The sequence below is a fragment of the Chionomys nivalis genome, chromosome 7 (genome assembly GCF_950005125.1).
Source record: "Chionomys nivalis chromosome 7, mChiNiv1.1, whole genome shotgun sequence".
Lineage (NCBI taxonomy): Eukaryota > Metazoa > Chordata > Mammalia > Rodentia > Cricetidae > Chionomys > Chionomys nivalis.
Window position 1 is genome coordinate 57589410 of NC_080092.1, and position 27316 is coordinate 57616725.

Genomic DNA, 27316 nt, shown 5'->3' on the forward strand with positions numbered 1-27316 from the left:
TGGCGGGAAGCATGGCAGCGTGCAGGCAGACATGGTACTGAGGAAGGCCTGAGAGTTCTCTATCTTGATCCACAGGCAGCAGGAGGAGACTGTGTGCCACACTGGGCATAGCTTGAGCATATATGAGACCTCAAAGCCTGTCCCCACAGTGACACACTTCCTCCAACAAGGCCACACCTCCTAATAGTGCCACTCTCTATGGGTCAAGCATTCAAACACATGGAACTATGGGGGTCATTCCAGTTCAAACCACAATCCCCACTACCCCATTTCTCTGACCTAGATTTATCACTGTCAGAGAAGGGACAGATCAGTTCAATCCACTGTGGGCGGAGCTGATGCCAGGTGGGGTTCTCTGTTAAATTTGATTTACTTTAGGTTAGCCCTGACTTTTACTGGGAAGCTGTTACTTTTCTAAGAGAAAGCGTATTTACCTGTGTCCACTGTGTGGCATGCTGGAATACTGTCGCTCAATCAGTGACAAGGTCTGAGCCTGCTGAATGCTCTGCACTTGATTCTGTGCTGTTAGATTGATGTGGGGCATCCTTCTGTATATGTGTTGCTTTTATTGGTTGGTGAATAAGACTGTTTTGGCCAGTGGCTTAGCAGAGTAAAGCCAGGTGGGAAATCTGAACAGAGATACAGAGAGAGTAGGCAGAGTCAGGGAGATGCCATGCAGCTGCCGAAGGAGGAGAAGGATGCAGGAACCTTCCTGGTAGGCCACATCCTCATGGTGATACACAGATTAATAGAAATGGGTTAATTAAAGAGCTAGCTAGGAATGTGACTAAGCTATTGGCCAAGCAGTGTTGTAATTAATGCAATTTTTGTGTAATTATTTGGGTATAGGTGGCAGGGAAACGAACTACTCCATTTACATTAGATAGCACACTTTCTCCTAACTCCACTAGGAAACAACACATGTCTGCAGGCAAACATTTTATTATCCAGTTCATAATTCACTTTGCTTTAGGCTACCAAGCTCTTACTAGTTCACCAATTCTTTATTCATTTTTCCTATCCCATTTTTTTTTTGCGGGGGGGCGGTGCAATGGGTCTCACTAAGCTGCACTGGCTGCCCTGAAATTCTATACCTAGGTTAAGCTGGCCTGGAACTCAAAGAGGTCCACCTGCCTATTTCCTAGCTACAGAGATGAAGTGTGTGTCACCATGCCTAGCCCAGCTTTTCTAACTGCTCTTAATAAAGTCTCTTTCAACTCAATCTACCCAGAGTTACAAGTAGGACTAAATTATATTATTTGTAAATTACTTTGTAATTCTTATACATAATCATATTTTCTGCAATTTAAAAAATCTGTATCCATTTTTCAAAAAAAGTTTAGTTTTATATGTAAGAGTGTTTTGCCTGCATGTATGTGCACTGTGTGTATACATGGTGTCCAAAGATAGGAGGGGGTATCAGATCCCCAGGAACTGGAGTTAGGGATGGTCAACCACCATGTGGGCACTGCATACTGAACCTGGGTACTGTCCAAGAGCAACAAGTGCTCTTAACCACTGGGCCAACTCCCAGCCCCTGGTATTCATGTTATATTCATGCTGAGATTTCTTGTGACAGAGAACCGTTCGGATACTTCTGTGGGTGCTTTTTGTGGCAGGGTGAAAGTTCTCCTCTGACTCTGCAGTTTCTGACAAGATTCTAAATCATGTCCTTTGCTTTTCTTTCATCCCCCATTGTCTAAAGGCTGCTTCTTCCTTGTGTTCCCTGTTCCATTAGAAGCTATGTCTCAAAGATGGCCTCAGGTCGCATCTACCCAGTTCAGATCACACTTACGTTGAAGCCCCCAACTCTCCAGTCTGTAGTTTGCTCTACTTTGACATGTTACCCCAATATAAGTTTTATAAATTTGGCAGTGGTAAAAAGTTTCTGAACATGTCATCACTAAGAATTAATTCAAAATCAATTGTATGCTGGGTGGTGGTGGCACACGCTTGTAATCCCAGCACTCAGAAGGCAGAGGCAGGTGGATGACTTCAGTTCCAGGCCAGCCTGGTCTACACAGTGAGTTCCAGGACAGCCAGGGCTATCAAAACGCCACCCCCAATAAGATGTGCAATGATTCCAAGGAATCTGGAGCTGTGCTTGCCTCCATATTCTCAAAATACTTCATGAGTTTTGGTTGTGAGCGCACTGCGCGTGACATCACACCACGGGAATGAATGAATGCTGCCTGAAACACCCAGCTCAGATTTGAGACCATGTTATAAAGTTCCGTGTTTTAGCTGGGTATGGTAGTGATGCCTTGAATCCAAGCACTCAAGAGGCAGAGGCAGTAGATCTCTGTGAGTTCAAGGCCAGTCTAGTATACTGCGCAAGTTCCAGAACAGCTAGGGCTACACAAAGAAACCCTGTCTTTTTTTTTTTTTTTTTTAAGATTTATTTATTTATTATGTACAAAGTGTTCAGCCTCCATGCCTACAGGCCAGAAGAGGGCACCAGATCTAATTACAGATGGTTGTGAGCCACCATGTGGTTGCTGGGAATTGAACTCAGGACCTCCGGAAGAGCAGTCCGTGCTCTTAACCTCTGAGCCATCTCTCCAGCCCCAAGAAACCCTGTCTTGAAAAACAAAACAAATTGATGATGCTTGTGTTAGTATCACATGCTCAACCAAGATTTGGGTAAAAATAAACAAGAATATTTATCTCATTAGCAGGCAAATGTTTTCGTCTTTAATGGTGAAATTACTTGTACCAAAGAATTAAAATGAATTCTTTATGAATTTATTGTATTATCAATGAATGCTTGATTTGGATATCTACGCTTATTTCTTATATACCCAGGATTGTGTAAAAATTCCTTGGACTGCAAGTGAACATTGTAAACAGCCTTATTATAGCCTTCAGACCGCAGCAGGCTTATCTTTCAGGCAGTAATTCTAGATCAATACTGGAGCGTCACATCCATTTGCTGACATTCCTCTGTCTTCTTTGCAGTTCACTTCCCAGCCAGGTGGCGGGACTGAGGGTGGGGAGGGTAGAAGGGTATTAGCAAGTAATGCTGTGATGTTATTTGTCTCATTTTATTAAATGTGATTCTGATATTCTCTACTTTCAAGTTATATCAAGAGTATGGTTTCTATATACATTTTAGTTTTCACTTAGACAGGTTCTTGTTATGTAGCCCAGGCTGGCCTCAAATTAGTGGTCTTCCGGCTTTCTTGACTCAGATTATTGAGATTATAGGTGTGTGCCACCATGCCCATCTCTTTCTGTTTTGCATTATTCTGTAATGAAATACTGGTAGACAGCGAGGCAGCTAAATGTGTTTTCAGCTGTCTGCAAATTCATCCCCATTCTTGAAGAATGTGTTATATATTCTATGTTGGAATCACTCAGGCATTAGCCAGTGCTTTGAAAGTGGACTTTCAGTGCATGCTGTTGTTGGGAATGAGTCCTTCCTTCCTTCCTTCCTTCCTTCCTTCCTTCCTTCCTTCCTTCTTTCCTTCCTTCCTTTCCTTCCCTCCCTCCCTCCCCCCTCCCTCCCTTTCCTCCCTCCCTCCCTCCCTCTCTCTCTCCTGTCTTTCTTAAGACAGGATTTCTCTACATAGCCCTTGCTGTCCTCTATCTCTGTAGACAAGGTTGACCTTGAACTCAGAGATCTGCCTGTCTCTGCCTCCAGAATGCTCGGATTAAAGGTGTGTTCCACCACCACCTAGCTCAAATTTCTCCTTTTCTTTGTTTCTTTTTTCGAAAAAAAAAAAAACCCTTCACAGTCTAGGTCTTTTATTTCTTTTTGTACAACAGGCAATGAATTTGTATGGAATGGGCTCCAGCAGCTCAGGCTCCTTTCCGTTAGTCCTCACAAAGTGTCCTTCTCTGGGTGGAGCAGGCTGGTGCTCCAGCTGAACCCAGGTGCCCTTCTCTTTGGCTTCCTTTTTATTTCTGGTCATTCTCTTTTACCCACTTCAGGAAGTTGTCTCTGCTCTGAGTGCCTCATGTACTCAATCTGCACATTAATTCTCTGGCAAGAATCTTGCCCTTAACTTGCTTGTTTACAGTGATGCCCACTGCATACTGGGTGACATTGCAGACTCTTCCAGTTTTGCCATGGTAACATTTCTGGGGCATTTCTTTGTGAACAGTGCCCATTCCCTTGGTGTCTACAATATCACCCTTCTTGTAGATTCACATGTACGTGGCCAAAGGAACAACTCCATGTTTCCTAAAGGGCCTGGAGAACATATAACGAGTGCCCCTCCTCTTTCCTGTTGTGTTTGGCATTTTGGTGAGTTGATGAAAGATAGCTTCCATGGCTGAAAGTCTAGCTCAAATTTCTTAAGTCTCTAAGAATGTCTACGTGTCTATCTTCTGGCCAAAACAACTCTCTAATTTTGTTTTTGTATCTTTTGTTTCCAGAAGTTTCTTATTTTATAGTTTCTCGTGATAGTCCCCATTGACTATCTTTTATTTCTTGATTTACAATATTTGATAATGCCACCTGAAAAAAGCAGAAGCTTTTCTATTTGCCCTTATGGTGGGAAAAAGTTGTGAGGTCCCCTCTGCCTCTATGATGGAGATACCTTCCAGAAACTGTGTTCTGCGTAGTTGGTCAGTTTCTAGGCATCCTACTTTATATGCCTGGTCCCTTCTCAAATGCACCCCATTCAAGTCCTGTTAAATAGAGCACAATAAATAGTCCTTCCCTGTATCCTAACATCCACATCCTCCATATTAAGATTCAGCAGTCAATGCTGCATTCTCTTTGCAGCTTCTTGTATCTGAAACTCTCCTGAAGTTATTTCCCCCAAACCCAGCATTCCTCTAATTCAGCCATCACCATAGCCTGTCCATGTCTCTCTCACTCCTGCCAGTCTGTCTTTAGGATTAACTCTAGGTTCCTATGTCTTTTCATATCCTAAACCAAAGGCTTGGCTGATGCTGGGCTCTTCCAGAGACAATGATCATCACAAGTGGGGTGTGTGCAGATGCTGGAGTCTTGGGAAATACCTGGAATGCTAACAGGTGGTGGTGCTCAGGCTGAACCAGGTACCCTGGGCCTTGTGCACAGTACGCCGCTGAGCTACGTCCATCCCCAGCTATAGCTCTAGCAGCCTAAACTTTCTCCACACCTCCTTCACTTTGGCTCAACCTCAGCAACAATCCCAGACTAGGAACACTCTTATTATTTTGTACTGCTTCTAAATGTTCCACTTTAAATTTCTCTTATTTTCCACTACAGCTTTGACTTTACTTTGTCTCTTTATAGTCTTCAATTTGAATACATGATTTGTGCTAAAGTCGAGGTATCCAATCTTCCTGCCCCTGCCTTTGGAGATAAGGCGTTTACTATTTAAACCAAGGTGGCCTTGAACTCATCAAGGTCAGCCTGCCTCTGCCTGCTGAGGGCCGGGATTAAAGGTGTACACTATGCCCAGCCATACTATCACTTTTAATCACCATGTTGCCTTCAATCTATTCATGAAACTCATAGCCTTTTGACGCATAATTGCACTATACTCCTACACACCTCACAATTCCACTCTCCTCCACTGAAACCAGCCTGCCGTTCTTGCTCATCTCATTTGAGTTGTTTACACAGTAACAGGGAACCAAATTCCATCCGACCCTAGTCAAAAGAACTAAAGAAGTGGCATGCTTGCTTTTGATCCATTACTGGTTAATTAATGCAGGTGGGAGCTGTAATATTAAATGTCATGCTTTATCAGATTCCAATGCTTTCTAAGTTTTAGGTCACTAATGGAATAGTTATTTAAATTTATGATAAGTAATACAGAATCAGTAGTTGATGGAGGAGGGTCATCTGTCTATGTGTTACTTTCATTGGTTAATAAAGAAACTGCCTTGGCCCTTTGATAGGACAGAAAATTAGGTAGGCGGAGTAGACAGAACTGAATGCTGGGAAGAAGGCAATGAGGCAGACGCTATAGCTCTCCTCTCCAAGATGGACGCAAGTTAAGATCCTTCCCGGTAAGCCACCACCTCGTGGTGCTACACAGATTATTAAATATGGGTTAATCAAGATGTGAGAGTTAGCCCGTAAGAGGCTAGAGCTAATGGGCCAAGCAGTGTTTAAAAGAATACAGTTTCCATGTAATTATTTCGGGGCATAAGCTAGCCAGGCGACCGGGAGCCGGGTGGCAGGAATGAAGCCCTCTGTTCCTTCTACAGTTGCCTCTTCACTCCAAGTAGTAGAACTGAATTTTAAATGCAAGTGAGACTGAGACGTGCAGACCTGCATGCTGGCATTTATTCATAACTGAGAAGCATACGAGTGGTGATCACTGTATTCACAGTGGTGGTAACAGCTCCTAGACATCTGAACACAATCAGTAGATTGTGTTTATAAAACCAACCAAAAGACTTCTTGATTCAGACATAAAAAAAATGGTAAAACTCAGGGCAGGACTTCAAGCAGTTAAACGAGCCTTTACCAAAGGAGAATAAATACAACCTAATCTCACCTAAAGACAGTGTGAGGCATCTAGAAGATTAAAACTTCTGTCATAATTTAGACCACCTACTGAACCACACAGTGGAAGAAAGTTCCAGCAAATTTTCCTATCTAAATATATTTTCTAAATTGGAAAGATGTCCTCTAAAAGATCTTTGTTCATATTGCTGGAAAAAAATGGACCAGGAAAGAACAAATGAAGGCAATTAATACTCAGGTATTTGGTTTTGCGTCAAATATCATGCTAACTCCACATCGTCAACCCACACTACAGAAACTGAGACTTTGAGCCTGTTCTGAGATTTCTGCAATTCAAGACCATATTGCAAATGACATCAGTCACTGACTGGGCCAGGCTGAAAACTTTCAGAACATCCTCAGGAGACTTTCTACTGAGAGATGCTAAATGCTACTGAAGCACAGTTTATTGTCATTTCCACCCCTATAGTCTGGACTATGAGTTCCTTGTCAGCACAGCCCATGTTTATTATATAAATCTGTTTTCCCAACCCATGAGAGCAGCAGTATTGAAGAAACCTGTTAAAAATCAAGAACACTGAATTCACCATTACCACACCTGACATGCCAGACAGGTTATTCTAACTGGGCTTCACCTGGAACAGGGACAAACAAGTTTAACACAGGTCTATACATCTCTTGTGCTTTCCTGCTCCGAAAGATAACACACAGAATAGATGTGATGTGGGTGCAATGTTAAAACCTGGGCTGTTACCGTGTGTGGTGTCACTGTGGAGTGGGCAAAGACATCATTCTAGGCGAGCTACATCTGTGCCTGCTGTGAGACGCTCTCACTTCTGAAACGTTTCTCTTTGTCCATTCAGATAGGCAGGAACATTTTATAGGTGACTCCCGGCATTCTGACTTTGGTACTATTTTCTGCTTAAGTTAGGCAGAAAAACTTAACTTTAAACTTTTAAGATTAGAGCAGTAACTTTCTTTGGTCTATTGTTTTTGAGTAAAGATTGAGACAACACACGAAGAAAGACAAACATCATAAAATAACTTTTATACAGGATTAGTAGATCTGTTTACATATAAAAAACAAAGGACCTCATTACAGTTAGATTTCACATAAATTACACAGATTTATTTTTAAAACTACTATTCAATTCTTTTAAAGTTCCTTTTAAAGTTTTCATTTTGAAGGCACAGTGCATGAAATAAAACAAGACTGAAGCACTTGAGAGGAAAGGGTGTTAGCATGTCACAGAAATAGCTACGGGCAGTTTTAGAACTGGGGAGTATCATTCTGAAAAAAAGGCAAAGAGGTGGTGAAAAGAACATAAGAAATTCCATGTCATACCTCCAAAAAAATCTGTAGCGCAGAATGTAGCTAGTACATTCATGGTACCATTGATAAACACCCTGTCTATATTTACGCATATTTTATCAAGTTGCCTCAAAATGGTAACCTACTTTCAAATTTCCAAACCAACCAGGAGAGTATTCTAAGAGTCAGTGGAACCATTAGTGAATTTTGTTTTACCATATATAAAGGAGAAGTGGGTATTGGGAGGGTTTTCTTCAAGAACTAGAAATTCAAATTCAATTGACATTAATCAAAGGCCCTAATCACCCTCCCTCCAAACTGTTATAATTAAAATAAACCAAAAACCTAAAGTTATCAACAAGTTTCTATACAGAAATATCATTGAATATTTAGCCATTAGTGGAATTTTAATGATAATAAAGGAAAAAATTGGGGGAGATGCTGGGCTGTTACCATAAAATAATCCCACCAGACCCATAGCGCAGGACACCATGACATATTCATAACCAAGAAGCTCCTGAGAACAGGGACAGACCTGGCACAAGTGTGAGTATGACAAGACAATAGACCTATTTAATGCTGGGAATAAATGGAAATAAACGGAGTAGTGAGTCTCGGTTACTGGTAACCTGGTGCTAGCTCAAAAACACAGCAAGTTCAGACATAAGCACTACCTTTTTATTGTTCCACTCATATTAGTTTGAATTTAATATTCACTAATTCAGCAAATCTCATTCAGATGAAATCACCAAAGATTAACCAAGCACACTGAGCCAAAAATACAATGTTTCCTTCCTCAAGGCTGATAAGAGTCCCAAAGCCAGTTCCCTTCAGTGAGGACAGCAATTCCTCTCCACTGGATCAGATCCCAGCACCACCCAAAGTTCCACCAGATGCTCCAAAAGCTTGCCAGTCTTTATCAGTACAAGTGCATCCTCACAGGTGGACACTTTAAACACTACCTACCAATCGTGTTGCTTTTGTTAAGGAGCAGGGAGTGAAGAAGGCTTAAACTCATCACCAGGACAAACAATGCCTGCGAGCAGAGGAAAGGCACATCTCAGACTGGGGCAAAGGTCCTAATACTGTGACACTTATTTGGGTCCGTGACTCTAAAGAAACGGAAAGTCTCCAGGAGAAACACTGAAGGAATGCATTCCCCATCCCATATGGCTTCAGTGCCCTTTGCTGCCAAAGTGGTCCAAGATTAGATTAGAGCCACACATAAAGGAAGGCAGGGCTAAGAACACAGTCTTAGTAGTCATGGGTCGTGTACATTCATGTTCATTGGTAACAGAGGGTAGGGAGGTTTTCCAGTTCGATGTATTAGAAGCTCGTTAAAGACTTGAAACTTAGAGCAGAATTTGGGTTTCATTTAAGGAAAAAATGACCAAGAGAACTATTCTGTATATTCATCTCTAAAAATTTCATCATCCTTTAAAAGGCATGGCCTCCGATTGCTGAGATGTACTGTTAAAGACACACTTAATTCCAGAGAACACATGGAAAGGTGTCTTAGTCAACACCAGGCTAGTAAAGCAAAGGCTGCCACATGAACTTGGTTTCTAGCTGTAATATCCCAAGCAGGGCCCAGCCATAAGCCCCTTGTTGGTTTTCTGACTTGGCACTTTTAAAAATAAAGCTGAAAAGGCAATATACATCATTTAGAAAAACACAAAGTGTTATTAGAAGAAATGAAACTATAAAAGAAATGTGCCCTTCATTAGTGTTGCCTTCCATGAACTGTTCTGCTCATGTGGCAAAACAAGGATTCAGCTCTGCTGATGCCATCACCGATTCCAGCGTGGCTGAACCTAAGCTACCTAAGTGACCACAGCTAACGAATATCATGATCTCATCATTCCCTTCCACTACCTGAGATCTCAACTTCATACAGCCACTTGGATGCATTCTTCACTAAGCATGGCCGAGTGACCCAGGTGAGCTGAGGCTTTGGGGTAACTGATACATTAATGGGATGAATACAGTTTGGAAAGGTAAGAGCTAGTTTTTTGATCCCCTGATTTAGTACAAGTTCAGCAGCAACTTGGCCATTAAAACATTCAAAGATATTAAACTGTTACGTCATTGGTAAGACTCACACTCACAAAAAGCATCATTCCACTGAACAGCATTAAGAGACACCATAAATTGCAAATCTTTCAGGCCTTCGCCTGACTACAGTGAAGGGGACACCTTCACACCACTGTCCCATCACACGGCAGTCCTTTAGCTGACTTTCTTAAATGGAGGGAGCCATACTTAAAAGCTTTGAGCTGAAAGTTTTAACATAATTACTTGATTAAAAAAAAAAAAGACTGTCAAAGGAATCGCTAAGGACTGGCAGAGGCCTGCATGCACAGACCGCGGTATTTCCATAACAGTATGCCATCACAGGGTGAAGGCTTGGTCTGGAGCATCAAGTGTAGACATTATGGATCCAAATGTATTAAGAGTGTACAAGTAGGTCTCTTCCATTCCTAGATATTTTCATCAATAAATTCAGGACCTTCAGGTGTGGAATCATCTGGAAACTGTAGGTGTGTAACACGGAAAGGGCTGAGATTTAGGAAACACTAAGGAACAGGCATCCCTAGAAGAGCGAGTGCTTCACAGATAAAGCAGCAGCACCTGTAGGTTTTCCCGAGTTAAGACAGGCAAGTCCTCACTTCTGCTCCATCTCCCTCTCACCTCTACTCACGGGGGCCCCTGTGCCTCCACAGCAAAACCAATGAGTTCCCCCTAAGACGAGGCTATTTAGAGCTTGATAAACCTTACAAGAGAGGTAGTAAAATCCTGCTTGCAGCACAGCCTACCAGTTCTGATCCAGCTTAGAAACAGGTAGAAAGACAAATACGGAAGCTCGTTTGTTCCGTTTTCTAATGTCATATATGTTAAAGAATCATCCAGCCTCCATTACCTGAATAAGAGAAACCCCAGCTATTTGCTAACTGGAGAAGAGAACGAACGCCTCAGTAGATGGAGGAGAAGCTGAGGTTTAAAGCTTTTTGTCAGAGTCTGACTGGTGTCCCTGCCTTAATGTTTCTAGATTCTTTTGGCCTTTAAAGTAAAGGGAAACAAAACCAAAGCCACTAGTAAACACCTGCTGTGCAAACACAATGTCTACTAGATGGCTTGATGGTGTTACTGTCTAAGCTCTGAACAGCTCATCTTAAGTCAAAAAGGAAAACAAAGTGGCTGTCCCATCTTCTGCTGCATAAATAGAAATCAGATTTTTAGAAAAGGTTTAGAGTTCTTTAAGGAAGGGAAGTTTAAATCTGCCTGTGATATTCAGAGAATAAGAGTTTAACAGGTTAACTTCCCAAAGCTCTTTGAAGAAGGAAGGAATCTCTCTTCTTACTGCAGTGTCTCCCAAGAGGAGCTGTCATTTTGCTTGGTGCTTATGCAGGGAGATATGCAAAATGTGGTTTTCAATGTTTGCTAGAATATAATGTTTCCTCCTCTGTGTCTGTTTCATCCTGGAACTCATGGCTTAGGAGGGACTTCTTGGAGCCAGTGGACATCATGCGAATTTCATCTTCATATTCATCATGATGCTGCCGGAGCCGATGGAAGCCATCTTTGTGTCTGTTAGACTTGATGGAGCAGATGCACCAAATGATGCAGGCTGTTAGGATCAATGCTGACATTGCGGCACCTGTCCGACAAGACCACATGGGGATGTTATGAACAAGCAACGACTTCCGATGGCACTTTTTAATCTGTTATTTACTTTAATTTCATGCAGTTGAGAGCAATTTGCTTGCTCTGAGATGTTCTTCTGTGGTAGACTGCTTGAATCTCTAATATCTCAACAGAATCACCCCTGTTACCCTAGAAGTAGCGCATGTACAGTATGCAAGTTAGAAAACAATAAACAAACCCAGCAAGAATCAAAGCCCAACACCACCACATTTCTACTACCTGAAGAGAATTTCTAATGACTTTAATGCTATTTTTCCCAGATCTTCTTTCTTTTTCTTTTCTTTTCTTCCTGTGCTGGACTTGATCCTAGGGCAAGTTCTCTACCACTGAGCTGCACTCTCAGCTCCCCAGATTGTTCTTTCTTTCTTTTATTAACTTAAAAATAGTTCAGTTACATTTTGTTTATTTATATTGTGTGCGTGCACATGTGTGCACACATGCATGCATATAGAGGTCAGAGAACAACTTGTAAGCATTGGTTCTCTCTAATGTGGGCTTCAGGAACTGAACTTAGGTCATCAGGCTTGTGCAGCAAGAGCTTCTACCCACTAAGCCATCTCAGCATTTGTTTATTTAAACTGGATCTCACTGTATCTCAGCCTGAGACTTGCTATGTAGACCTCACTGGACTCTTAACTTGCAGTGATCCTTCTGCCTTAAGCTCTCTTTTAGACTTGTATACAAGGTCACCAACACAACATCCTTAGGAACAACAACCGAAAAATAATAGTCACGAAATAAAAATTAAGTTCACAACACCTAATTGGTTGGCAAAGCTAGATTTAACCCATGGCTGAATCTGACTCCAGTGCCTTTAACCATCAAGTTCTTTGTGTTTTGCCAGGTTCAGATGAGAATGCTAAGAACCCTACAAGAGGTCCTGTGACCATACCATTTTCCCAAGATTCACCTGAGACCCCCACCTCTGCAACAGAGCTTGGGTTTTTGCTTTAAGTCCAAGCTGAACTGAGGAATGAACAGAAGATCATTGTGTCAGACAGGTGCAGTACAGTAGAGTACTGCCTTTTCCATATATTTCCCTTTAACCTTTCAGTAGTTCAAACAAGGACCCAAATTAACCCAGAGGGGAAAGTGTTTCCTTGTTCTTGGATCTAGCAGTCAGTGTGATCTTGATATAGAGCAACATTTGCTTATTTAACAACATCCAGTAAGATCCACTTGTGCCAACTATGGCTCTAGGGTCTGGGGATGCAGATCAGCTCTGCTGTGTAGAGCTTTTATTTTGGTGTGGACATTAAATGTAGTCAATACAGTGAACAGGTACATATGGTATCAGTGATGAATATTAGATTGGAAAAAAACATAGGGTAGAGATAATAACAGGGCTACTGTGCTAGCTAGAGTGATGAGGGAAGGCCTCTCAGTGGAGGTGAATTTGAGTATGGACCTACAGAAATTAGGGCAAGCCAGGAGAACATATAGGGCAACAGCTTGGGGAAACCAGGTTTAGCTAAGTAGACTCTAGAGAAAAAACAATTACCTAGAGGTGTCTGTGGAGGTTAGCCACGCTGAAAGCATAACAACAGAATAGGTGCTAAAAACTGAAAATCTTTACCTGACACAGTTACCACAAGTTCCCTTGGTAAACCAAATATCCGGTTATCTGTATCAAAGACTATTAGCACTGAACTGGCTGCATCATGATGCACAAAGACCTGGAAAGATAAAGTGTAAGAATTATAAAAAAGTCACTATTGGGGCTGGAGAGATGGCTCAGTGGTTAAGAGCACTGGTTGTTCTTTCAGAGGACCCGAGTTTAATTCTCAGCACCCACATGCAGCTCACAACTGTCTGTAACTCCAGTTCCAAGGGATCTGATACCTTTATAGCAACACATAAAGTTAAATAAATTTTAAAAAGTAAATAAAAACATCCAAAAAAGGTCATTATGGGGCCTGGAGAGATGGCTGTGCACTGAAGAACACTGGCTGCTCTTCCAGAAGACCTGGGTTTGGTTCCTAGCAACCACATGGTAGTTCACAAACTCTAGCCCTACATAATCCAGGAATCCAAACCCTCTTTTAGTCTCTGCTGGCATTGAATGTGCATGGTACACAGACATATATGCATGCCGGGCGGTGGTGGCGCACGCCTTTAATCCCAGCACTCGGGAGGCAGAGGCAGGCGGATCTCTGTGAGTTCGAGACCAGCCTGATCTACAAGAGCTAGTTCCAGGACAGGCTCCAAAACCACAGAGAAATCCTGTCTCGAAAAAAAAAAAAAAAAAAAAAACAACAACAAACAAACAAAAAAATTTCAAAAAGCCACTTATGGTATATCACAGCCCTGTTTCACTTAACGCTTTTGGGCTTATAAAGCAAACCAGGAAGGCAGCTGAGTGTCATCTACACTGTACAAAATGCTATGCAAGTTTTTCCTTTGTTGCTGAGGAACAGAAAACTACCTTTTGGCAACAAAAAGATGACAGCTGCTGTTCTCAAGAGGTGGAGACACTTTTCATTTCTTTATTCCTTTCAAGCTTTCTAACAAGAGTTTCAAAATAATACATAAATGCTATTACCCACACTCTCACCTGTGAATGCTGCTGCTGGTACCCTTCAGCAATGGCATTGATATTATGGACACCGGGAGCTAAAAGCACATGGAAATAACCCCCCTCTTTTGTGTGCACTTTTATTCCTTCATTGAGTACAATGACTGCTTTAGAGATCGGTTTACCAGCCTTGTCTTTAACCAACCCATGAACTCCTTTGTGGACCTGAAAAAAATATTAACATAATTTATGTTTTCACAATATTAGCAGATATTTTACAGGTGACTGCTTGAGGCTTGATCAAAATCAGCCAAACAAACACACACACTCCCTACACAAAACAACAACAACAAAGCCCTTGTAGTTATAAGTGAGGCACATCCTATAATCCTAGCTACTTAGGAGGTAGACACAGAAAACAGTTTAAGGCTACTCATCAAATTAGCAACCCTGTCTAAAAAGACGTAGGGGTTTAATGGTGTATTATAGATCAGTAGTAGTGTGCTTAATGAGTATGCAAAGGGTTCTTGGTACTGCATGCAGCCTCGGTTACCCTTCATCCCCACTGACCCTGACCACATTTGCCCATCAGTCAGTGCTTCAGAGCCAGAGGTAAGAGAAAGAACTCTGAAAGCCTAAAGCATTAGAAGCCAGTCTTCAAACGCCTTGAACTATTTCTCGCATGGTACAGTGACTGTAACTTTGCGATCCTCAGCTGGAAGAACATGAAGCTCCCAGGCATAGCAGGTTCAAGATATGTTGCACACATGGCATCTATTTTGGCAATGAAAAGATGAACAAAATTCAGGCTGGGGAGATGGCTCAGAGGAAGAGAGTGCTTTCCACCCCAGCGAGATGGGGGCTGGAGTTCAGATCCCCACAACCCATGTAAAAGGCCAGGTGAACATGGCAGCCCACCTGTGATCCAATGCTCAGGAGGCAGGGACAGGGATCCCTGGGGTAAGATGGCTGGCTAGACCAGCTAGACTAATGAGCTTTGGGCACAGCGAGACATCCTGTCTCAGTATATACAGTGGGAAGTGAGCTCAACCTCTGACATTCACTTGCCCATGTACACATGTATATGATGGCCCATGTATTAACGGCATGCAAACACATACCCCAACACCACACACAAACATGAACAAAATCATTCTCTCTATAGTTTTATAAAGGTTTAATAATGGTTTTTATTTTTTATCCTCTGATGAAGCCTAGCATGTATGAGGCTTTGGGTTTGATCCTCAGTATCAGAGGGAAACAAATAACTCAAAACAAGCTCACCTCCACCAACATGCTAAGGAGAGACCTCTTGTTCTCTGCCCACAAGGCAGGGAGTTGAGCTGCACTAGGGAAGTAGCAGCAGCTTGTGTACACGGTGATTTCTGGGCAATGGCCATAGGTAACACTATAATCCTGAAATAAAAAGTTCAGAATCAGATTAGTACATGCAAAAATTAGCTTAGTAAACAAATGGAATAAAAAGAACTGGATGATGTAAGTAGCATTTGTGATGCATTTTAGAATATACATAAATCACCATATATAATAATGGGTCACAAGCTGGGCAATGATGGCACACGCCTTTAATCTCAGCACTCAGGGAGGCAAAAGCAGGCAGATTCTGTGAGTTCGAGGTCAGCCTGGTCTAAAGAGTGAGTTCCAGGACAGTCAGAGATACACAGAGAAACCCTGTCTCAAAAAACCAAAATAATAATAATAATGATGATGATGATGATGATGACAATGTCACAAACAGGACAGTGACTATGTCTGGTTCATTCTGAAGTGGCAGTTCTCCCACAGTGCTGTTAAGTATAGATGATGTTTATTGGGGTTTGTTGAACAAATGAGTCCACGTGGACAGCCAGCTTCCCTTTCAATTCTAGAACTCTCCTGTTGCTGCCATGGCAGTGGAGGTAGAGGACAAGCACATGGGCCTGACCAATCAGTATGAGCCTGCTGTGACAATGACCATGGCCAGAGCCAAGCACTTAGTCAAGTGCAGGAACCACTTGTGCAGACAGATTTCAAACTTTACTTGCCACTTCCTCCTTCAAGTTGTTCTTTTTTTCATTTACCCAATGATATTAACTAACTTCCTCACATCGTCATGAAACTTCATCATTTCTGCAGTTATACCATTTTTTTCTCTTATTTTGTGAGATTATAATGTAATCATATAATTTCTCCCTTCTCTTTTCTTCTTACAAACCTTCCCATAGACCCCCTCCTTGCTCTCTTTAAAATCCAAGACCTCATTTTTCATTGAAATATAACCTTATCAGTCTATATAATGTTACTAATATATGTGTTTCCAAGGCCAACTATTTGGGATATACCCAGTTGGTGTGGTATTAGAGAACCAGTCGGTGTGTTGTTCTTTGGGGACTACTATATCTTCCATTCTAAGCATTCCTTAGTTGCCTGTAGTTCTTTTTTGTTGTTTTTGATTTTCAAGACAGTTTCTCTGTGTAGCTCTGGCTGTCCTGGAACGCACGCTGTAGACCAGGCTGGCCTTAAACTCGCAGAGATCCACCTGCCTCTGTCTCTTGGGTGCTGGGATTAAAGGTGTGTGCCACCACCACCCGACACGGCACATGCAGTTCTCGTACAGGGTGAGGCTCTGTGGTTCCCCCATCCACTTTAGCATGTTTACTGTGGTTGTCCTTGTTCAGTAGCTCATATTTAGGTAGTCATGTTGGTGAGATTTTTATGGGTGTAGCTTCTGACGTTACTAGGAGAGACAACCTCACACAAACTCCTTGATGCTCTGGCTCTTGAAATCTTGCTCTCTCGTCTGTAATGTTCCCGAAACCTGTAGGTGCTAGAGTTGTTTGTATAGATTTATCTATTGGGACTGGGCACTGCAACTCTGTATTCTGACTGGTTGTGGTTTTCTGTAATGGTCTCCATCTGTTGCAAAGAAAGGTTTCCTTGATGAGGGTCGAAGAGCACACTTCTCTGTGGGTGTCAGGACAAGTACTTAGAATGTAATTAGGGGTTGTGGTAGTTGTAGTTTCTCTCCCAAGATCCTTGACTTCACTAGCCCTGAGTAGCCTAGGTTTCTCATACTAGGCATGATTTCCCTTTTGTTGAACGCATCTTAAGTTCAACTGGAGAGCCGTTGGTCACTGCCAAGGTATTCAGGCCACTACTGAAGCCTTAGGGTTATTGTCCAGAAACTTCATCTTTGACTTGTCTCACTATCATCCATGATCCTGCCAACTCTACTTCAATACCAAGAGTAAACTTTCAACACTTGGTTCCTAGCCTATTGTCACTACCCTAATCAAAACCCTTCTTTAATTACTTCTTGTCTAGACTATTTCAAACCAGCTTCTTTGCAGTTCCTCCTTCCAAAGTATCCTAGCCCACTATTATGAACTTAATTTCTTAATAGCACAGCTCTGATCATGTCACCGTATCCTTGCTCAAAACCTTCAAAGGTCTTCCATTCCTTATTAAAACACACTAATTCAAAGTCCCAAACTCTTTTCATTCTTGTCTCTGTCTGATAATGGCTGCTCAGTGAACTTCTTCCTGGCCTTAGTGTATGCCCTAAACCTTTCTGAACACCCACTTCACCACCTCTGTATCGCAAATGCTATCTCCAAAGAAAGGGAAGGCTGGGGCTCTGACTAGGTATAATATTTTCTGTCTTTAAATTTTCATAACATGTGGAAAGATGCTCACTTCTAGATCAAACCAATTAATTCTGGACAGCTACTTGTTCAATAGGCCTTGGAAAATATTTTATTTATCATTAACAGAGCAAATGCCTCCTACATAGTAAATTCTTTAAAAAAATTTTTAAAAATTTATCTTTTGTGTTTGTATGTTTTGCCTGCATGTACCTAAATTCACCACATGTATGAAGTGTTCACAGAGGTCATCATGTATCAGATGTCCTGGAACTGGAATTACAGGTGGCTGTGAACCAGTATGTTCCCAACACCCACATGCTGGGTCCTCTGGAAGAGCAGTCAGTGTTCTTAACCGATGAACTAGCTCACTAGCACCCCCCCCATATAGTAAATTCTTAAAAAATAAGGGAATAAAGAAATAGGAATGAAGTCAATTTTATGTTGCCCACATGAACCAATGACCAGTTAATCACTTGCTAACTGTCAGAGAGAAGATCTATAGATTCAACACAACTCCTAAGTAAAATCCAAACAGCCTTTTATACAGAAAAAGAAAAGTCAATTTCAGGTTCAGCTAGAATTGCAAGAACCCTTGAATAGCCCAAACAACCCTTAAGAAGAACAAAGCCAAAGGGCTTATGAACCCTGGTTCTGAATGTTATTACAAAGCTGTAACAAACAAAGGGTAGGCTGTAGACCCAGGGAAAAGCAAGTCTGGGCAACCCACACATCTGTGTTCAAAGGCTTTCTGAAAGGACATCAAGACCATCCAATGAGGAAAGACTTTTTTTTTGTTTGTTTGTTTGTTTTTTTTTCGAGACAGGGTTTCTCTGTGGTTTTGGAGCCTATCCTGGAACTAGCTCTTGTAGACCAAGCTGGTCTCAAACTCACAGAGGAGGAAAGACATTTTTTGACAAAAGACTGATATGGGATTCACCTCTGTATGCAGTGAATATCATTGGTGAACAAAGGAACTGTTTTAGGCCTACAGCAGAGCTACAGCAGAACAGAGCTAGGTGGGGAAAAACTAAATGGAATGCTGGGAGAAAGGAGGTGAAGTCAGAGAGAAGCCATATAGCCCCGCTGGACAGATGCCTGGAACTTTATCCAGTAAGCCACAGCCTTGTGGGATACACAGATTACTAGAAATGGGTTAAATAAATAATTTAAGAGTTAGCCAATAAGAAGCTAGAGCTAATGGGCCAAGTAGTGTTTTAAATAATATGGGTTCTGAGCAGCAGGGAAACGAACAAGTGGCCTCCCTCCAACAAGACAACTAGATCCCTACCTTCCCACAGAACCAAGCTCTTGCCTCACACCATGCACAAAATGAACTTCAACAGCCTCAAGAGCTAAAGCCATAAACTCTGACAAGAAAAACAGAGTCTTAATAGCCAACAAATTCTTAGAAAGAATAAATTGAACATCAATTAAAAAAAACTTTGCCTGTCAAAAAGGCATGATCAAGAATGTAAAAAAGGGTCAGGCGGTAGTGGTGCACACCTGTTATCCCAGTACTCGGAAGGCAGAGCAGGCAGATCTCTGAGTTTGAGGCCAGCCTAGTCTACAGAGTGAGTTCCGGGGATACACAGAGAAACCCTATCTTGAAAAAACAACAATAACAACCAAACAAATAAAAAAAAATATCAAAAAACAAACAAACAAAAAAAGAAAGTGGAAAATGTCCAGAGAGATGGCCCAGCAAGTAAATGCAATTGTCACCAAGACTGACAGCCGGAATTCCATCTTAGGACCCACATGGGGGAAGGAAAGAACTGACTCCCACAAGTTGTTCTCTTGCTTCCACAAGTAGCACGTGTTTGTCTCCACCTCCAAGTAGATGTAATTTTTATTAAAGTTAAAAGGCAGCCTATAGGATGGTAGTTGAAACTATTTGCAAGTCATATACATGATAAGGCTTTAGTATGTAGAGTATGTGGAAAACTAACAACCCAAGTAACTAAAATGTTTTAATTTCATTCTTATTTTATGCGTATGAATGCTGTTCTTCCTGTAAGTATGTCTGTCCATGTGTGTGCAGTATCCAAGAAGTCCAGAATTGGGCACTGGACGCCCTAGGACTGGAGTTACAGATGGTTGTTAGCTTCCGTGTGAGTACCAAGAATCAAACCTGAGTCCATTGAAAGGGGCCAGGGCTCTTAACCACTAAGTCATCTCTCCAGCCTCCAGTTAAATTTTTAAAATTAACATTGTGTATGCATCTATGTCATGTTACATGTGTGGAGGTCAGGAGACAAGTTGGTTCTTCTTTCTACTATGTACATTTTGGGAATTGAACTCAGAGAGTCAAGCTTGGCAAAAAGCACTTGTGCCCCCTGCTAGCTCAAACCTGACTGTGAAACGAATAGAAGATTGGATAGATACTTCTCCAGAGATGTGACACAAATAGCCAACAAGCACATAAAGAAGTAGTCCAATATCATTTGCCATCAGGGAAATGAAAGTCAAAACCACAATGAGATGATGCTATGTCTGACAGGATAGAAATTTAAAGTAACAAGCATTGTTCAGGATATACAGAAGATGAAGACGGAATCTTTGAACACTGCTGATAGGATGTAAGATGGCAGAGATGCTATGGAAAAGCTTGGCGGTTCTTCAGAACATTGAAAATAGAATCAAAACAATACCTAGCAATGCTATTCCTAGTTCTCCACTCAAAATGAAAAGTTAGGCTTAAGGACACTATATGCCGTGTCTATCAACACATAAACAAAATATACTGTGTATAATAGAATAATATTTTGTTCTAAAGGTATGTAATATGTGGTATAAAATGGATAAGCTTCAAAAATTATGTTAATATAAGAAGTTAGATACAAAAGGATTACCATGTAAGTCTTTTTATGAGATATTTAGAATGGGCAAATTCCTAGACACAGAAGTAGAGGTTACCAGGGGCTGTGGAAAGGGAGAACAGGGAGTAGATTTAGTAGTGGTTGTACAAGACTGTACTATAGTTAATGTTATTAAGTTATGTAGTTAAGAATGGTAGTGGTGGCACACATCTTTAATCCCAGCACTTGGGAGGCAGAGGCAGGTGGATCTCAGTGAGTTCAAGGCCAGCCTGGTCCACAAAGTGAAAACCAGGACAGGCAGGACTATTACACAGAAACCCTGTTTCGAAAAACCAAACCGAAAAAAAAAAAAAAAAAAAAAGAATGTTTAAAATAGAAGATGACTGTCAGGTTAATTTAAGGCAAAAACATGTTGAGAAAGTCACAAGGCAGATGCCAATCACTTCCCTGTCTTAGAAAAAGAACCTGCATTTTCATTCAATGATCACGAGTCTGAAGCCCACTCTACCCGTGTTCTCGGAAACATACCTTCATGCTGCCTAGATGGCTGTGCCACTCTGCTCCACGCATCACTCCTCCTGGGATGTTTTCATCTGTAAAACCATTGAGAGATGTACGATCAACAAGACCAACAGGCTCTCTTCTCCCCAAAGCAATCAACTAAAACGAGCATCACAGGGTAGGGAAATGCCTACCTGACTTATTTGGGCAACTGGGCTGACCCATGTGCATCGACGGATGGTTATTTGCATAAAGAGATGCCAAATGCTTTAAAGTTTCTTTGTTTTCCACTACCAAGAAGAAAAATTTGAAAGTCAGTGGAGAAATTGGAAAGATTTTGTTCAAGTTCAGTATTGCAGATTCAAGTCCTCTTTCTCTCCCTCTAGTAAGTTCTGCACCCCACTGAAGTTTATGAGGGAGCTACCATAAATAACAATATTGTTTTGTTTAGCTCAAGATACTCATACTTTGGAGCAAACATCTTGCTTACATTAAAAAAATACAGTGAGTTTATACAACAAGCTACTTACTATACTGAGATAGACTCTTCTTTCAGTTTATTATACCTCAGCTATGGACAGCTGGGGCCTAACAGCAATGTCCCTTGTAACTGCATTGAAAATAACTCAAACTCTCTGCATATGCTGTGAGCTGGCAGAACTTCAACAAGCAACTGTTTAGCTTAACACGAGGCACAGCCCACTAGGCAAGGTGTCAAGCATGGGAGGGAGTGCTTAGCCTGATACCATGAGCATCTGGCACTGTGCCACACTCCTTTTGATATTCTCATGTTCTACAAACACCAATTCCTCAAAATATGACTGCAGACCACACTGAACAGATGTGACTAGATCCTGCTACTCATGTAGCTTGGCCTTGGTCAGGCCTTCCCTCTCCAATCTGCCCCAATTCTTCAAGTACAGGATGGACAATTATCTGAGGCTGATCATTTGAGCAGAGAGCAAACCACTACTAACGTTTCTCACTACTGAGAAACATTTAGAAGGGATATTACTTAGTGACTTGGAATTTCCTACAAGGCTTAAATACTACATGTGTGCCCTGATACTGAACATACCTGTCTGGACTGGCTTGTCATAGGGATATGTGACCAGCACAGAACCACCGTCTAAAGCAATGGAAAGGCTAAAGTCCTGTTTTTGAATCAAGTTTTCAATGATGGCTTTGGTCTCTGGTTGGGAAGCATTACCTAAAAAAGAGAAAAGTTAAATACCAAGTTCTAAATTTTAGTGAAAACATAAAGAAATACTGTATTTGAATTCCATATAACTCTTGCTTACAAAACTTGTGGGCAACTGTCTCTCCACATGCTACCTCAAGCAAAAAAAGACATGTTCTCACAGGCAAGTTATTGAGTTGTGCATAGTTTGAGATCATGTGTGCACATTAGTAACATTATATATAACAACACGCAAATACCCTGTGTACATACACATATTCAGAAAGGTAGAGAGAAAGAGGGCCTTTGTTACCTCTATACACATTAGAACACCCCAATAATCCTAACCTTTTTTCAAAAAATAAAATACAAAGCTTCAATTATTTATCAAAGTGAAAGGCAAAAAATTGAAAATATTTTCCTGGATATCTGTCAAAGTGAAAGGGAAAAAATTCAAGATATTTTCTGGATGTCTGTATTGATTTATATTTCACACTCACTACTTAGACAAGTACCACCCCATTCCTCATCTACAAAGTGGATCAGTCTCCTAGTATAGAAAGTTATCCTCCAAGTACTTTAATGACCTAAAATTGAGTCTTACTTGTGAAGTCAGTGTCTAGGTCTTTGCCACGGGCATTGGTTTGCCCAGTCTTTGAGGTACACTCTTTCTCTTGTGCTCGCTCTCGCCCATCTGGATTTAGAGAAGGTACAATCACAATTCTAGTCCTGTCAACCAACTAAAATGAAAAAGAAATCAAGAGTTCATTAGCTCTATGTGGAATTGATAGACACTTCCCCCTAAATACAGTCTTTATTGTTCACTTTAAATAGTTATTTTAAATGGCAGAACACTAAAAGAAACTAAAATGTAAAATAGAATTCTCATTTGCTTCAATTTTTATTTTTTAAAAATGAGACAATACTGTATAACTAATGTTCCTGTGTCTTGGTACCAAATACGGGTCATAGAAGCACCCCAGGGAGGCAAAATCCAGATTGCTGGGTGCTTTTCTGTTTAAGTTTTTACTGGAATAGCCAAACCCATTCATTTATGTTTACTTTTGTGTATTATAATGATGGGACTGAGTAGCTACAGGATGTCTGCTCCTATAAATAGAAGTATAAATATAAATATATCTGGCCCCCAATAGAAAACAATTGCTGGTCACTAACTTAATAATAATGGCGGGACTCTTTTCTGGATTAAAAGTGGGAATGTAAAATCTGAAAATGTCAATGCCTTCTTAGACTAGGAGAGCTGAAATAGCATGTCCAAAAACCCAAGGTAGGTAGGTTCATCTGCCTTGCTGTAATTTCTCCTCCAGATACTCCACAGGCATTAATACCTCTATGTGTGACATGAAATCATTTCTGAGGGCTTCAGTCTACATATTTCTAATAGTGCTATACTTAATCTTCACCATCATTTTGACTAGATTTAGACTCACCTCAGGAACATACCTCTGGAAATGCCTGTGGGGGTGCTTTTAGAGAAATTTAAGTGAACCCACCCTCAGCGTGGCACCATCCCACAGACCAGGGTCTCAGAATAAAAATGAGAAAGCAAGGGTTGGAGAGATGGCTCAGAGGTTAAGAGCATTGCCTGCTCTTCCAAAGGTCCTGAGTTCAATTCCCAGCAACCACATGGTGGCTCACAACCATCTGTAATGGGGTCTGGTGCCCTCTTCTGGCCTGCAGGCATACACACAGACAGAATATTGTATACATAATAAATAAATATTAAAAAATATATTTAAAAAAAAATGAGAAAGCAAGCAGACTGCTTCATGTCTGTGCTTCCTGATTTTGGACCCACTTTGACTGGCCACCTCCTTCTCCTGAAATTTATATATATATATATGCATATATATATATATGCGCTCCCATCCCTTCAAAGCAAGAGGCATACTAAATCCTTTCTTCCTGAAAATACATGAGACCTTTTAACTCACTGGCTTCTAAATCTCTGCCTTTGGGCGATTCTTTCTAAGATAATTTATGATTCACCACAGACCTACTCAACAGAATCTCTGAATCCTGTCTCCTCATTTCTCTTTTGGCAGGTTCTACTATATCCCAAATTGGCTTCAAGAGCTTTGTGATTCCTATTAAAGTATTTTAACTATGATATGGTCCCTTATCACCATAAGACCAACAGGTACAAGTTTAGCTATATATAAGAACAACCTCGGCTGGGGTATAACTCAGTGGTAGAACATGTGCCTAACATATACAAGGTCCTGATTTTGATCTGTAGTGTATGATTGTACATGCCTAAACCCCAGAGGGGGCAATGTTATGTACCCCAGAGAGGCCAATGTTAAGTTTGAAGCCAACTTGGGCTATATAGCAAGTTCGAAGCCAACCTTAGCTATATAGTAAAACTGTCTCAAACAAATAAACAAACAGTCTAAAAAGCTGTGACAATTGTTTTTGTTTGTTTGTTTGTTTGTGGGGAAGGACGCCTAAGAAGTTATAAAAGAAATATTGATACCTTCTGAGGATGAAGTCCAAGTACTGGTGTTTTTAAAGGCTCTGAGGTATTTCTAATATGTAGCCAGGGGTTTCACTATCTTATACCATCTCATTTTAATAAATAATAAACAAGTGTCTGGGAGATACTTTTGCAACCTGTAAAAGTTGCTAATGAAATTTGCTTTGCTAGAGATGATAAAATAATTTTTTATTAAGTCTGATTTCAATTAGGCATACAGGTTCCTTCTGATCCTAATCAAGACACCAGTTCTTTCCCAGTCTCTCTGGGGGAGGGTGGTGCAATATAGCTGCACTGTGTGGCCTTTATAGCAAGATACACTTGGTGTTTGTTTTTCATTACAAGAAAAAGAACATTAATACTAGCCTTTATATGTTGGTTTATGTTTGTTGGTTTAATTACGGGCTTCCAGATGTTTTGTAAATTAACAAACACCTCTATTTCTGTCTTCACTGTATGGACTAGAGATCCCCATCCTTGAAAGGATGAGTAACGAACAACAATGTGTACAAAGTTCTGGGCAATAGTGCTTGGCACAGTCAGTGTGCATTCAACAAGTATTAGTTCTTCCCACTTTTCCTAAATTCAGTACAGGCAGTGCTAATTACTGAGTGTTCTTGCCCTGCTTTCCCTAAGAAAACACAAAGCAAGGCTTCTTAGTCATATATGCCTAAGCTCCTAGGACAAACTTCTTTTCTACAGCCACAGATCGCTAAATAAGATAATGTTGTATCAGTTTGTATACAATTACATGCAGCCAAGAGTCCCAATGATTTTATATATTATATGAAAAGGCAAAAAGAATTATGTCTTTCACTCTACTTTCCAGTATAGTTCATTTGCACAGAATTGTGGGCAAGGTTAAAAGGAGCCTCAGCTTAAAGGAGTACAGGACTAAAGGCAAACTTTTAGGACTAATACAAAGAAATACACTAGAAAGACACTACGAACACTGACTGTATCCAAAGGCTGTTCTTTTTCTCACAGTGACACATGTACTCAAAGTGGCTGTGTAAAATCTAGTAAGAAACTTAAAAATTTTAAATGGTGCCTTGAAGTCAATGATCCCAAAGCTTTGTCTTCAAAGAATGGCAAAACAGGCTATTCTCTTACTTGGGTAACAACTGGGTTCTTTTTGTAATTCAGGCAAAGAAATTCTGCCAGAGCCAAAAGCAGTTCCGTTCCAACTGGAGCATTTCCATGGATACCAGCAACAAAACGAATCTTTGGTTCTTCAGGTTCTGACATGTTGGGTTTATTGGAGATTTCGAGGGACCAAATGTGACGATACTCAGCACTCTGTCCCAAACTTTTATAAGTCAGAAACAAAAAGTCAGCAAGTAATCAAGTGTTATGTTAAACTTAACTTATAGATTCTAAAAATAGAAACGAAGATGAAGAAAACAAAGCACAAAAACCCTTGAAAGTCTTTTAAAGAGTAAGTCACAGTGTCAGAAAACCTTAGGAGGAATAGTTTCCCTTGAGCAAAGGAAGTAAACCAAGAGTAGAGCATCACCAGACTCGAGCCCATGACTCTGCTGGGCAGCCCTGCAGACTCTGCTCCTCATGCCTCACCACACTGCTCTAGCTGGCGTCTATCTTCTAACTGAGCCACTTCAACTCTTATTATAGAAATATTTAAATATACTAAATGTAGGAGTGTCTCTTTAAAATCTAAATTAATCTGTATGAATAATACAGTTTATACACTTTATAATAAATGCAATATCAGTTTGACAGGAAAAGCTAAGTCAATAAAAACAAAATAAATTATCAAATTTCCACTTTCACAAGAGGTTTGAGCTCAAAGCTGGCTTTCTTTCCTGCGACAGAAGATTTATGAGAGCTGGCCAGAAGTAATGGATTAGCATTAAATTGAAAAGCTCACTGTTTTTAATGATGCCATTCAGTGACACTTAGTGCCTAAAAAAGTCTGTCCCTACCAATGGCAGATATGCTGCATTTTAAGGAAATATCTAATTTTCAAAAGCACCTGGCAGTGGTGGCACATGCTTTGAAACCCAGCACTTGGGAGGCAAAGGCAGGTGGATCTCTGTGAATATGAGGCCAGCCTGGCCTATAGAGTGAGTTCCAGGACAGACTCCAAAGCCAAAGCTAAACAAAAAAAACCTGTCTTGTAAAACCAAAAATAAAATGAAAAGAAAGAAACCTTTGAATAAAAAAGCCTTCAATTAGAAGGATTAAAATAATTAAATGAGCTAAAACAAACAAACACAAACAATTAAATGAGCTGAGTTAGCAGAATAATGTTCAATTTGGGTTTTATCTTTAAAAAGGAGACTAAACTGTATGTGGTAGTAGGGTAATGACTTTAGAGTCCAACAAGGCAGAAATGCTAAAAAATCAGTTGAATAAAGGAAGTCAGTTGGCTCTGCAAATACTGTTCTACATCTATAAACATTGTAAATTAGACTTTAAGAAGCGAAAGTTTCTGGAAAAATTAAAAGAATCAATGCAATGAGACAAGTAAAAAAAAGTAAAGTCTAAATGATGCTCGTGAGGTCTGCATAAGGCAGCTTGTAAGCCTGTGGCAAAGGTAAACGTCCTCCCTGCAGCAGGCAAAGCACAGCAGTCAACTCATGGTGGAAGTTCTGGAGTAGCTGTATCAAGGCACGAAGACCTAGAATGACACAGAAATCTGGGCAGAGAAACCCCAGAACGGAGGGAAAGCTGTCCCAATCACCACTCTGACGTGAGCTAGTAC

General features: G+C 40.8%; 1 protein-coding gene across 1 annotated transcript in view; it reads right to left on the bottom strand.

The window, feature by feature from the left end:
- Positions 1 to 7448: 7448 nt before the first annotated feature.
- Positions 7449 to 27316, bottom strand: part of Cpd (carboxypeptidase D) — a 79720-nt gene continuing 59852 nt past the window's right edge. Inside the window, exons 13-21 of the mRNA XM_057773789.1 lie at positions 25705 to 25900; positions 22699 to 22834; positions 21993 to 22124; positions 21109 to 21204; positions 20942 to 21006; positions 15232 to 15363; positions 13987 to 14172; positions 13009 to 13108; positions 7449 to 11385 (exon numbers count right to left, since the gene is read on the bottom strand). Coding sequence (XP_057629772.1) covers positions 11159 to 11385; positions 13009 to 13108; positions 13987 to 14172; positions 15232 to 15363; positions 20942 to 21006; positions 21109 to 21204; positions 21993 to 22124; positions 22699 to 22834; positions 25705 to 25900 — 1270 coding nt within the window. The 3' untranslated portion in view covers positions 7449 to 11158. The remainder of the gene's footprint in view (positions 11386 to 13008; positions 13109 to 13986; positions 14173 to 15231; positions 15364 to 20941; positions 21007 to 21108; positions 21205 to 21992; positions 22125 to 22698; positions 22835 to 25704; positions 25901 to 27316) is intronic.